This window comes from Prionailurus bengalensis, chromosome B4 (assembly GCF_016509475.1).
Source record: "Prionailurus bengalensis isolate Pbe53 chromosome B4, Fcat_Pben_1.1_paternal_pri, whole genome shotgun sequence".
Taxonomy (NCBI): Eukaryota; Metazoa; Chordata; class Mammalia; order Carnivora; family Felidae; genus Prionailurus; species Prionailurus bengalensis.
In genome coordinates, this window is record NC_057358.1 from 103,669,818 (window position 1) to 103,684,419 (window position 14,602).

Sequence of the window (14,602 nt, forward strand, 5' to 3'; positions counted from 1 at the left end):
GAAAATGTTTACTATGTAACATATTTTGCCATTGGAGTCTTCATTCCTAAGATCTGAATATTGGAGGGGGGGAAAATTGGTCATAGAACCATGGGCATTTAGTCATCCCTTTTGTTGAATTAGGAAAAGGGTAGACTCTTGCCTTCTCCAGTTCATTGGGTAACTAATGCATCCCTTTTTCTTTCCACTTTAATTGCTTAGTAAACCCTGGGTAAGGGAAATTGAACATGGAAGGGGTGGTTGATCATGGACTCAAAAGAGAGGGAAATGTGTAGATCATACTCCCTGTTTCCCAGGAAAGAAGAGAGTCTATGGTTTTAATGCAGATGAAAAGTCAATATTAAACTTCTCAAGTATCCCCACTGCTCTTAGGGATAAAACTAAAAATCTTGAATCCAGTTCAGAAGGCTCAACATTATCTGATTCTGGCTTTTATCTCCAGCTTCCTACCTTTATCCATGTCCTTGTGGACTCAGATATGTTTCTTAAGGGTTCCTAAAAACTACTCTCTTTTCCCTCAGAATCTTAACACATCCTGATGTTTTCGCCTAGGAAGCTACATCTTCTCTGTTAGTTATCTGATTAAATTAAAGCCTTTCCTGACCATTTATCTAAATCAAATCTCCTGTTACTCTCTCTTACTCATTTGCTCATACATTAAAAAAATATTTATTGAATGCCTGTTTTGTTGCAAGCATTACTCTAGACCTTCAGAGACACAGTCTAGTATGTAGATTGATATTTGCATGTGTATATAATAAATAATAAGCATACACGTTTTGGGGTAATCTTTTTTATTGATATGAATGTAGAATCAAAACCTTTCTAGATCTTTGGTGTACATGTTGGAACGAAGTGGCAATGAAAAGAGGATTAGAGGGCACCTGGGTGGCTCAGTTGGTTGAGCATATGGTTCTTGATTTTGGCTTAGATCATGATCCCAGAGTTGTGGGATCCAGTCTCACATCAGGCTATGCACTGAGTGTGAAGCCTGCTTAAGATTCATTTTCTCTCTCTCTTTCTCTCATTCTCTGTGTGTGTGTGTGTGTGTGTGTGTGTGTGTTCCTCTCCTTGTCTCTAAAATAAAATTTTTAAAAAAATTAAAAAAGAAAAAAGGATTAGGCCTATTGAAGGTGGGTTTTCAGAGTAGAATTAATATTTATAGGAGGGTGACTATCAGTTCAAAACAATGAGGTACAGGGGCACCTGGGTGGCTCAGTAGGTTAAACTTCTGACTCTTGATTTCAGCTCAGGTCATGATCTCATAGTTCATGAGATCAAGCCCCACATTGGGCTCTGCACTGGCAGCACAGAGCCTGCTTATGATTCTCTCTCTCCCTCTCTTTCTGCCCCCTCTTCTCCTCAAATAAATAAAAAAAAATTTTAAAAACCCAATGAAGGACAAACTAATAGAGGTATCTGGAAATAAATTTTAAAAGAAGCCCCTCAAGATTTTGAGTTTCCTTTTGCTCTACATATTTAAGCAGAGGCCAGAAAAGTAGAAATTGGTCATTTTATAGGAGGAAATTGTATTAGTTTTCTATTGTCATGTCACAAGTTATCACAAATTTAGTGGTTTAAAACAACACTTACTGTTTATTACACAGTTCTGTTGGTCAGAAGTTTGCCTATGTTATGCCTGGATTCCTCACCCAGAGATTCACAAGCTGAAATCAAGGTGTCATTCAGCTGTATTCTCTCATGTGGAGCTCAATCCTCTTCTAAACTCACAAGTTTGTGGCAGAATTTGGTTTCTTACAGTTGTAGATCTCAGATTCCCATTTCCTGGCTGGCTCATAGCCAAGAGGTTGCTCTTAATTTCTAGAGATAGTCCTAGATTCTTTACCATATGGCCCTCTTCTTCAAAACCAGCAATGGATAAATTTTTGTACATTGAATATATCTCTTGTCTAGAATATGTTACTTCCTCTGTAATGAGCCAAAGAAAACTCTCTGCTTTTAAAGGACTCGTGCTATAAAATCAGGTCTACTGAATAATCTCTGCCTCTTTTGTTTATTTTTTATTTTTTAAAAGCTTTCATTTAAATTTCAGTTAACAGTGTAATACTGGCTTCAGGTGTACACTATAATAATTCAACATTTCCATACAACACCCAGGGCTTATCACAAGTATATTCCTTAACTGATTTGGTTTCTTAATTACAGCTGAAAAAACTTTTCCATATCAGCACCTATAGCAGTGCTTGGTTGAAAAACTGAACGGAGGGGAGTATACAGGGGCCAGGAATCTTGGGGGACATCTGCCTACCTAAAGGTCAGACATAAAAAGACAAATTGACCAGGATCATCTCTAAACTTCCTTCAAATTCTAACCCTGTCATCTTTTGATTCATTCGCCTGTTCCATGAATTCACCACCAAAATAGGTCTAAAAATGTATTTATTTCTTATTGCTACTGTCTTCTTTGTCCTGAACACATCCAGTGGTCTATAAATTTGTCCCTTCTCCTGTTGTGTAATTACCAGACAAGACTTGATAAAATGTATTTCTGAACATCTCACTCTGACACCTTGATAGCTTTCCATTGCCTGACAAACTGTAAGTCCTTCTAACACAGTATGTTCCCCAGTTATTGTACAGCCTTTCTGTTTGTAATTGCCAATATGAATTATAAACTATAGTTGAACTTCACTTAGATCACATTACCCCCTCTTCTAAGTCTCTACCTTTATAATCAGTGAAATTCTATCTCACGTGCCACCTTTTCACTTAAAACTTTCCTGAACCCTCAGATCACCCATATGTCTAAATTTGTTTTCTCTTCAGGTGGTCTGAGTTCAAATTTAGTGGCTACAAGATTTAAGTAAATTATGGAAGTTCTACCTTTTATAGAAATTCAATTTAAAAATTTTTTAATGTTTATTTTTGAGAGAGATAGGGAGAGAGAGAGTGAAAACAGGGAAGGGGCAGAGAGAGAGGGAGACACAGAATCAGAAGCAGGCTCCAGGCTCTGAGCTGTCAGCACAGAACCCGACGGAGGGCTCAAACCCACAAATCATGAGATCATGACCTGAGCCAAAGTCGGATGCTTAACCAACTGAGTTACCCAGGTGCCCCTGGAAATTCTATTTTTTAATCAGATCTAAAACTGATTCCTCTATAAGGTATATTTTCCTTAAAAATAACTTTTTCTCTAGTTGCTTTTCTGCATAACTAAAAATAGAAGAGGGGTGTGTTGTAGGTAGCATATCAAGTATTCTGTTTTTAATGCTGCTTTGAAGGTTAATGTTTAATTAAATACAGTAAGGTTCAATGATAACTATTAGTATTGGAAAATAGAGTAATTTAATCTAATCATATGGCTTTAAGTTATCTACTTCTTGTTTTCCATTGCATTAGACTTTGTCTTCTCTTCCAGGTTTAGGCAAATATATAAGCAATAGATCTATAGATAATTCAATAAAAATTTAAGATGAAATTAAAATTTTTAACTGGAGTCTAGGCCTTTCTACAGAACTCCAGACTAATGTATCCATCTACTATTTGACATCTCTTTCTGGGTATCTGATAGGCATTTCAAAGTTAACATGCTCAAAATAAATTCTTAATCTCTCTCCCCAAATCTTACTCTTTCCAGCTTGGTTAATAATGACTTCATCTTTCTGTTTGCTCAATCCAGAGACCATAGGGCGTTCCTCTACTCTCTCTTTCCCTTCCACCTCACATGTCATGCATCAGCAAATCCTGTCAGCTCCCTTTCAAATGATGTTCAGCATCTGAAAGCTTCTGTTCATTTCTGCTGCTGCAATCTGGGTCAGACCATCATGATCTGTTGTGTTGACATTGCAACAGCCTACTAATTGCTCTCCCTGTTTTCACCCTTATCTCCCTTCAGTCTATGCTCTGCACAGTGACTGGTGCAATTCCATGAAAACATGTTAGAGCCTGTCATTCCTCTGCTCAAATCAAAGTCATTAACAATGTCCTACAATGTCATACACAATCTAGCCTTCATTATTTCCTCTTAGACCGCAACTCCTTCTAGCCACACTGGCCTCCTTGTTATTCTCCAAATATACCAAGCATAGCTCCAACTTAGTGCCTATAATCATGCATTTTCCCCTGCAGGGAATGTCCTTTTTTCAAATATTCCCATGGTTTTCCCCAAGCCTTCATCAGGAACTTCATGCCTTCTAATCTAAAGAGCTTAGATTAGAACTTCACGTCTTCTCTGACTACTCAATTAAAAATTTCAATATCCCTAGATCATCTCTCTCTCTTTCTTATTTCTTCCTTATTTCTCCCCATAACAGCAATCATCATCTAAAATATTATATACAATATTTACTTATACTTTTATTGTGTAAATGCTGTTAAGCACTTGACACAAATTAGGTGCTCATTAGATATTTATTGAATCCTGAATTAATATGATATGTTTAGGGGTCACCTGGGTGGCTCAGTCAGTTAAGCATCTGACTTTGGATCACGTCATGATCTTGCAGTTCCTGAATTCTGGCTGCATATCAGTCTCTGCACCGACAAAGCGGAGCCTGGTTGGGATTCTCTCTCGCCCTCTCCCTTTCTGTCCCTCCCCCATTTGTGCACTCTCCCTGCTCTCTTTCAAAATAAGTAAACAAACTTAAAAAAAAACATATGATGTTTAGGAATGAATGGGTTTTCTAACTCATCATTTTCTTATTTTTAAATGTGACTATTGTTATACAGCTTTTGTGAATTATATAATTTTCACACAAGTTACTTGGTATCATTCTATCTCAGCCTTCTAAGCAAAAACCCTTGTACACACACACAGGGAAAGGCATGGTTGAAGAAAGTGCTTATACCACTTAGTGCATTGTTCTTTCGTATTCCTAACCATAACATGCTTGTATTATTACTAATTCAATAAATGGCTATTTCCTGAAAATAAGACATAAGCCTTATGTATATTGAATCCTTAACACCAGGCTCAGAGCCTGACACATGATATGTATATAGCAAACCAGTGGTTAATATGAAATCTATTAAGTGACTCCAAGTAGGACTGTGTGATTGTGGGTAATCGACAGATACCTTAGTCTGTGTATTTTTTAAATTTTTTTAACGTTTATTTTTGAGAGAGAGAGAAAGAGAGAGAGAGACAGAACACGAGCAGGGGAGGGTCAGACAGAGAGGGAGACACAGAATCCAAAGCAGGCTCCAAGCTCTGAGCTGCCAGCACAGAGCCCTACATGGGGCTCGAACTCACGAACTGTGAAATCATGGCCTGGACAGAAGTCCGATGCTCAACCGACTAAGCCACCCAGGTGCCCCTTAGTCTGTGTATTAATATTAGTCTGCTGGATGATATTCTAGAAAAGATTTTGTCAGTTTTAGATATATGCAAGATAAAATAAAATCAGCTAATTAAATAAATCAATTAAGTTAATAATATTGTTTATTTAGAACTATTTTATATTCAGCATTTACTATGTATAAGATGTAATTGTGTCTATATAGACATTTAAATATGAGTATGTTTTTCTTGGGAACTGAATATTAAAACTCAGACCATACCCAGGGAAGTACATAAGTTTAAATGAGCATATAATTTTCTTTTGTACCAGTACTTATATATGAAGCCAAAGTAAGTTTATATAAGATTCTTATGAGTGAATTTGGGAGCAAAATTGGGAATTAATAAAATCACAGTTGTTTTGCCCTCTACCGTTTGAACCAGCAGTCTCTGAAGCATCACCTTAAGGTTCTGCTCATTAAATGTGGTGATACTAATCTAAGGGCAGTTGTAATAAGAGTTGCCACTAGGTGCATAATAGGGACATATTTTTTAATCCATTTCTTCCTTCCATTTACAAAATGTTTGGTAATTCTAATTGTTTTCAATTTTTCTCCCTTAATTTTTAGTCCCCAGTGTACCCACAAATATTGCTTTTTCTAATGTTCAGTCAACTAGTGCAACATTAATATGGATGAGACCTGACTCTATTCTTGGCTACTTCCAAAATTACAAGATCACCACTCAGTTGCGGGCTCAGAAATGCATAGAATGGGATTCTGAAGAATGTGTTGAGTATCAAAAAACCCAATACCTTTATGAAGCTAACCTAACTGAAGAGACAGTGTATGGATTAAAGAAATTTAGATGGTACAGATTCCAAGTGGCTGCCAGCACCAATGCTGGTTATGGCAATGCTTCAAATTGGATATCTACACAAACCCTGCCTGGCCGTAAGTATTATCTTGTATGTGTATTTATACTTCTGCATTCAAGAAAAAGATCTTTGAATGATTTTCCACAAAAAACACTCAAAGTATATGTAATAATTGCTCTTGCAACTTTAATTTTATTTTTAAAACTAACTAGTTAGCCTACTTGCTTAGACAGCATTAATCATAATTAGCTAAATAAATTTCTGGTACTTATCCTGAACACTATCTACATGGAATTTTAATGGCTTCTATGCAAAAGAATTAAGTATTACACACTTATAAGTAAATACATATACACACACATTGATATCTGTTAATGATTTCTACTTAAAACAGTTGTGTATAAAATCACTGAACATGAAAATAACTGAATTAGTGTATACACTAATGCACATAGTACCATTTGTTTTTAATTTAATTGAATCCCAATGGGAAATTCAATTTCAAACATTGTTTGTTAGGGCTTTTCTCAGGCTTTCAGAGTTGTACCAAGGTCCTAGAGTCTTCTCTTGCAATAAAGCATTATGTGCCTCTCTTGTAGTATCATTAAGCTATACTGATTGCCACTGAGCACCCTTAGTCCATGCCTACCTTTTCCCTTCATGTATAGACGCTTTGCTGGTTTTAAGCCAGACTTTACAACCTTTTCAGTGACTTTAGGCATGCGGGCGCATGCACACACACACACGCGCGCGCACACACACACACACACACACACACACACACTCTCTTGCAATAGCTGAGACAGATCTCTCAGCAAGCAGCTTTTCAGCTTGTGCTTTTTACCTAATAAAATTCTGAGGAAGGAAATACCAAGAGTGCAACTCCTAGCTTGAGATATGGGGAAGGAAAAAATACAGAGAAAAAACACATAATAATTTTTCAAAATTATTCTGCCATCTACCTATCTTTCAGGACTTTTGTATTCAAGAAAAATCTCTTTACATGCTTTTCCATAGAAATCACTCAAAGTATAGGTAAAGATGCTCTTGCTACTTTAGTTTTATATTTTAAAACTAACTGATTACTCTACTTGGTTAGATACTATAACTATCCATTAGTAAGTAAATAAATGTCTATTATTTATCCTGAACACTATCTACATAGAATCGTAAAGTCTTCCATAAAAAAACAAATAAATTATAAATCAAGTCCTGCAAGTCAGAGCTCAGGAATGGCTGCACCATCTGAAATGCCACTTCCACCCCAAGATATCCATAGCAAATTTCAAGTTGGCCGGGTCGCCCATCTCAACACCATCCCACATAAGCCATCCAAATAGGGACCTTAAGTTATCATTCTTCTCTCTTGATCAAGACTGTTACTAAATAATTCCTTTCAAATCCAAATCACATTTTCCTAAAAGTTTTTGATACCTATAGGTAGAGTAACATACACACGTGCAAAGACACACACACACACACACACACACACACACACACACAGATTGTCAGTGATAAATAGATGCTGTTGTAGATCTTTATAGATAGAGAAATAAACTTTGATCTAGAAGTTTTATTTTTAGGTCCCTGATTGTGCCTCTTGTTACTCTTCCCAGGAGTACCTGGCATAATGTTTGCATAAAATTCCAATCAATATTTGTTAGTGCAACACAACATTTGAGATAGAATCCACGTGATTCAGCCTTCAACACAATTATCTAGCTTCTGCTCCTTGTAGCACTTTGACTTGGGTTCTATAGTATCCTCTTTTCTGGTTTTTCTCCTATCTTCGCTGGTAACTCTTTTCAGTCTTCTTTGCTCGTACTTTTTTTAACTCTAAGTGTTGGAGAGCCCATATATCTATATTTGACCTTTTTCTGTTTCAACACACAACCCTTAGGAGATCTGACCTTGAAGTAACCTTATCCTGTCCTATGGCTTTAAAGTCTTATTCTCAAATATCTATTTCCAGCTCTGACTCCTCCCTAGAACTCAGATCAGTATATATACCTGGTCAACTGACATCATTGGGCATGTATGTCAAATATAACTCTGAAAGTTAATGTGGTCTAAACACTAAACCTTTCATCCTCCAACCTTCCCTGTTTCAGTAAAGTTCACCATTACTCATCTGGTTGCAGAAAATGAAAATCTAGGCAGAATTCTGTTCCTCCTCAACTCTGCCAATGATTTATTTCAACTGTGCCATTTAAATACATCCCTTCATTTGCATTGCTATAATACCAGCCCTATCCTTGTTCCTACTACCACTGCATTGACCTCTTACTGACTTCCTGAGCTTTTAGGCCCATCTTTTTAAACCTAAATCAGATGATGTCACTTCTTTGTTTAAAGCCATTCAAAGAATTTCCATTACTTTAGAATAAAATTCAAATTTCTTAACAGGATTAACAAAGCCCTACATGACCTGGCTCTTACTTAACCCTCTAACCTCATCTGTAACTACTTTCCCCTCACTATACTCACCATTTACTTTTTCTGTTGCTTAATTGCACTTGACTCCCAGAACTTGGGCCTTTGCACCCCTTCTTCCTTTTGACTGGAATGCTCTTTTACTTCCATCTTCACATGAGCAGCTTTTCATAATGTATACCTCTACTTAAATGATTCCTGCCCAAAATGGATTTCTCTGACCACCCAATTTAAAATAGCCTTGCAGTATTTTTCTAGAATGCCATCTTACCTTAATGAGCATTTATAATTATGCAATAGCTTTTTATTTGTTTGTTTGTTTTTAGAATCTGTCTTGACCATTGCTATTTCTATTGCCTAGAGAATGGTTCCTGGTAAGAGTAGGTACTCTGTAAATATTTTCTAAGTGAGTGAAACTTGATTTAATAAGCTAAAGTGGGTAGGGGAGAATGAACTGTCTTCCAGTTCAGGTGATACTGAGCATAATGGTGCCATTAACACAGAGAAGAAAACTATGGAACAATCAAATTTGGGCCGGGTTTATTAAATAAATATGGTTATTTTGAACCTACTGATTTTGAGAAGAAGTAACTATTCTAATCCAATTAACTAGAAAACATAAAGAAATACATACTTAGAGATAAGAAAGTAGGTAAAGTAGGAGTTTTAGTTTCATCAGCCAATAGGAATAAATAAAAATCACACATGAAGATTTGATTAAAAAATGATACATTGACTGAATGAATAAACTTTAAAGTCCCAGAAGGGCAACTGGGTGGCTCAGTCGGTTAGGCGATGGACTTCAGCTCAGGTCATGATCTCACAGTTTGTGAGTTCGAGCCCCACATCAGGCTCTGTGCTGACAGCTCAGAGCCTGGAGCCTGCTTCAGGTTCTATGTCTCCCTCTCTCTGCCCTGCTGGCATTCCGTCTCTGTCTCTGTCTCTGTTTCTGTCTCTGTCTTTCTCTTTCAAAAATAAATAAACATTAAAAAATTAAAAAAAAAAAAAACTTTAAGTCCCCGGGCAACTGGAAGTTAAGTGAAGGGGTACTATAATGAATGAAGCAGGCTGTTATTTTTTTTATAATATATGAAATTTATTGTCAAATTGGTTTCCATACAACACCCAGTGCTCATCCCAAAAGATGCCCTCTTCAATGCCCATCACCTACCCTTCCCTCTCTCCCACCCCCCATCAACCCTCAGTTTGTTCTCAGTTTTTAAGAGTCTCTTATGCTTTGGCTCTCTCCCACTCTAACCTCTTTTTTTTTCCTTCCTCTCCCCCATGGGTTTCTGTTAAGTTTCTCAGGATCCATGTAAGAGTGAAAACATATGGTATCTGTCTTTCTCTGTATGGCTTATTTCACTTAGCACCACACTCTCCAGTTCCATCCACGTTGCTACAAAGGGCCATATTTCATTCTTTCTCATTGCCATGTAGTACTCCATTGTGTATATAAACCACAATTTCTTTATCCATTCATCAGTTGATGGACATTTAGGCTTTTTCCACAATTTGGCTATTGTTGAGAGTGCTGCTATAAACATTGGGGTACAAGTGCCCCTATGCATCAGTACTCCTGTATCCCTTGAGTAAATTCCTAGCAGTGCTACTGCTGCATTATAGGGTAGGTCTATTTTTAATTTTTTGAGGAACCTCCACACTGTTTTCCAGAGTGGCTGCACCAATTTGCATTCCCACCAACAGTGCAAGAGTGTTCCCGTTTCTCCACATCCTCTCCAGCATCTATAGTCTCATGATTTGTTCATTTTGGCCACTCTGACTGGCGTGAGGTGATATCTGAGTGTGGTTTTGATTTGTATTTCCCTGATGAGGAGCGATGTTGAGCATCTTTTCATGGGCCTGTTGGCCATCTGGATGTCTTCTTTAGAGAAGTGTCTATTCATGTCTTCTGCCCATTTCTTCACTGGATTATTTGTTTTTTGGGTGTGGAGTTTGGTGAGCTCTTTATAGATTTTGGATACTAGCCCTTTGTCCGATATGTCATTTGCAAATATCTTTTCCCATTCCGTTGGTTGCCTTTTAGTTTTGTTGAGTGTTTCCTTTGCTGTGCAGAAGCTTTTTATCTTGATGAGGTCCCAATAGTTCATTTTTGCTTTTAATCCCCTTGCCTTTGGGGATGTGTCAAGTAAGAAATTGCTGCAGCTGAGGTCAGAGAGGTCTTTTCCTGCTTTCTCCTCTAGTGTTTTGATGGTTTCCTATCTCACATTCAGGTCCTTTATCCATTTTGAGTTTATTTTTGTGAATTGTGTAAGAAAGTGGTCTAGTTTCATTCTTCGGCATGTTGCTGTCCAGTTCTCCCAGCACCATTTGTTAAAGAGACTGTCTTTTTTCCACATTGGATATTCTTTCCTGCTTTGTCAAAGATGAGTTGGCCATATGTTTGTGGGTCTAGTTCTGGGGTTTCTATTTTATTCCATTGGTCTATGTGTCTGTTTTTGTGCCAATACCATGCTGTCTTGATGATGACAGCTTTGTAGTAGAGGCTAAAGTCTGGGATTGTGATGCCTCCTGCTTTGGTTCTCTTCTTCAAAATTACTTTGGCTATTCGGGGACTTTTGTGGTCCATACAAATTTTAGGATTGCTTGTTCTAGCTTCGAGAAGAATGCTGGTGCAATTTTGATTGGGATTGCATTGAATGTGTAGATAGCCTTGGGTAGTATTGACATTTTAACAATATTTATTCTTCCAACCCATGAGCACGGAATGTTTTTCCATTTCTTTATATCTTCAATTTCCTTCATAAGCTTTCTATAGTTTTCAGCATACAGATCTTGTACATCTTTGGTTAGATTCATTCCTAGGTATTTTATGCTTCTTGGTGCAATTGTGAATGGGATCAGTTTCTTTATTTGTTTTTCTGTTGCTTCATTATTAGTGTATAAGAATGCAACTGATTTCTGTACATTGATTTTGTATCCTGCGACTTTGCTGAATTCATGTATCAGTTCTAGCAGACTTTTGGTGGAGTCTATCGGGTTCTCCATGTATATTATCATGTCATTGAAGCAGGCTGTTATAAGGCAGTTGGGAATGGTGGAAGCTGTGACAAATTAACAGAATGTGCTGTCTAAAGTCTGATGAGTGTCCTATAAGCAGGCCGTGCTATCAGGACTTCTGATGTTCTCAGAGAAATGGGAAATTTAGGTTTTTTAAATGTGAAAACATGCCATTTCTTGCCTGTGATAATTATTTTTTAATATAAAATCATTTAGTTGTTCAAACTAAGCACATCAGTAGCCCAGGTCTGGCCCGTGGAAGCTAATTTGTAGCCTTTGGTTAAAATAGACAGTGTGCCTGTGCATCTGCTAACCCTGAGGATTCCCATCCTACTCCTTACAGTCATCTCACTCAGATAGTACCTGCTTTTGGGCACTACGGTGAGCCAGCAAGTGGGCTCTCCACATGCATCATCTCCTCATGCACTCCAGATATAAGGCTAGATGTTCAATTAGCATAGAATGACGATTAGCATGATTAATTCAGAATCTGGTAAATGAAACTGTAAAGTTGAGGTTTTAAAGAATCCCACATTCTTAATGTGCAAATTTAGGAATTTTTCCGTTTGAATATCATTGCTTCTACCCTAGTTCCCCCTCCTCCTTACCCCCTTTTTATATCTATGACCCACTTACTGGCATTGAGTCATTTTCAATTTCCTACTAGTACATATTGCTCATTTTGGTCTGAAAGAATAATGGTAAAGTGTTGCAAACTTTTCACAAGCAGTGTGAGGTTTTTTGTTTTTTTGTTTTTAAATAGCATTATTTTCCTAGTTTTACCAGGATGCCTTTCTTTGCCATTGGTGGTTCATTGGTTGGTTGGTTGATTAGTTCTTGATGCAGTGGAGAGTAATCATGGCTTTTCTTCATGCCAGCTTCCAGGTCTTTAATTGATGACTAATCCATAGAGTGCCTCTCTATGGAGCACTAATTTGTCTTTTATCTGGTATTTTTCTTCCCTCTGTATCTAGTATCTCATTGCTACAATTTGAATTCACCATTAGAGAATACTTAGGTATGAAGATGTTTGTCAATATATAAGTAGGTTTTCTATACTACTCCTATTCCCTTCCTCTTTTTTTTTAATATGAAATATATTGTCAAATTGGTTTCCATACAACAGCCAGTGCTCATCCCAAAAGGTGCCCTCCTCAATACCCATCACCCACCCTCCCCTCCCTCCCACCCCCCATCAACCTTCAGTTTGTTCTCAGTTTTTAAGAGTCTCTTATGTTTTGGCTTCCTCCCTCTCTAATCTTTTTCTTTATGCTTGAGAGCTGATTTTCTACTTTGTTGTTTATCAATAGAATAAAAGAGTTTCCTATGTTAATTCCAGAGTATACATAGAGAATCGCTTTTCTACCATGGTAATTAAGAAAGAAAAGTAAAATGGGGCTCCTGGGTGGCTCAGTTGGTTAAGCGTCCAACTTCGGCTCAGGCCATGATCTTGCGGTTTGTGAGTTTGAGCCCCGCAGCAGGCTATGTGTTGGCAGCTCGCTCAGAGCCTGGAGCCTGCTTGGGATTCTGTCTCCCTTTCCTTCTGCCGGCCCCGCCTCCCTCGCCGCCCCCCCCCCCCCCCACTAACACTCTGTCTCTGCCTCTGTCTCTCTCAAAAATAAATAAACATTAAAAAAAATTTAAAGAAAGAAAAGTAAAAAGATTTATGTATTTCAGAATTTGTGACGACATGATTTTTCTTGGCATTTTCCAACTTACTAGCTTTTCATCTGAATATCTATATGTGTGTGCGAATAGGAAATTGTGTAAGTTACAAGAATGAGAATGAGTTAGTTACTTTTTTAGTCTCAGGAATAAAGAAGACATTTTTTCTAAATTTTATATATAAAGAAAAATATGGGACAATCAAATTTGGGTTGGTTTATTAAAACATATCATTATTTTGAACCTGTTGATTTAGAAAAGAAATAACTTCTAATCCAATTAACTAGAAAACAGAAATACATACATACTTAGAGATAAGAAAGTAGGTAAAGCTAGGAATTTTAGTTGATTTTAATGTGTGTGTGTGTATATTTAATTTATATACACGCATATCTGAATTTAATAATTATACAGTGAAAGAAAAATTTTATTTATTATATTAAGCCCAGGAGACATAATCTGAGATTACATTTGATGTGAAAGACAAAAGACACTACATTTATTATTGCTAGATAATGTATATGGTGAACTAACATGTGATGTAAAAATAAAATAAAATAGTCAAGCAACAAAAATCTCGAAAAGTAGTAATGCTTTTTTAAGATAGAAAGTAAGTAAAGATTAGATATTTATTCTGAATATTAAAGATGAAAAACATTAAAGATATTTTGCAAACATAAAAAGTAACCTGAATGGAGAAAAATGATAATTTTAGTATTATATATCATTATTTTAAAAAGTGTTATGTTCTTTAATAATAGGGTATAAGAAGATAAAATGATTAAAATGAGTAATTTCTCTCAATTTAAGAAAGACTAAACAACAATATAAATTAGTATAAATCACTATTTCAGATGTGACATTTGTAATGGCATCAAGTTGCACCCAAGCACTTAGTAATAAAACCTCATATCAAAACCTGGAGTTTCTTGATAAGGAGCTAGAAATTAATGGCTAGTTTGCTATCAACTTTTTCAAAATTGAATAACTCTAGACCACCCAGTCTGAATGATAAATATAAAATGTTCCAAAACGGCGTATAGAATAAGAAAATATGTAATATTAACTCTCTTTAAGCTCGTAAAGAAGAACACCTAAATTGAAAATCCAGGAAGCAAAGTGAGAATTAACTTGGGTTACTTTCTGAATCTGAATCTACCACTGTAAACTAGAGTGAATAAAGGAAACAATATTCAGCCAACTCAAGCTAATATTTCTTTCTCCCACATACTCTGATCTAGATAATTGAAGCCAAATTGCTTTTCTCCTTAAGTCATCTGTATAATAGCCATAACTCTCTACTTCATGCTGAGTGTGTATAGATACAAACATAATCACAAAAATTACAAATGACAGAAATATTTAAC

At 36.6% G+C, this 14,602-nt stretch overlaps 1 protein-coding gene across 1 annotated transcript in view; it reads left to right on the forward strand.

Moving 5' to 3' along the window:
- The window catches only part of PTPRQ (protein tyrosine phosphatase receptor type Q), a 238,357-nt gene that overhangs the window by 134,300 nt on the left and 89,455 nt on the right, over positions 1-14,602 (forward strand). The window contains 1 exon segment of the mRNA XM_043564288.1: positions 5,869-6,192. Coding sequence (XP_043420223.1) covers positions 5,869-6,192 — 324 coding nt within the window.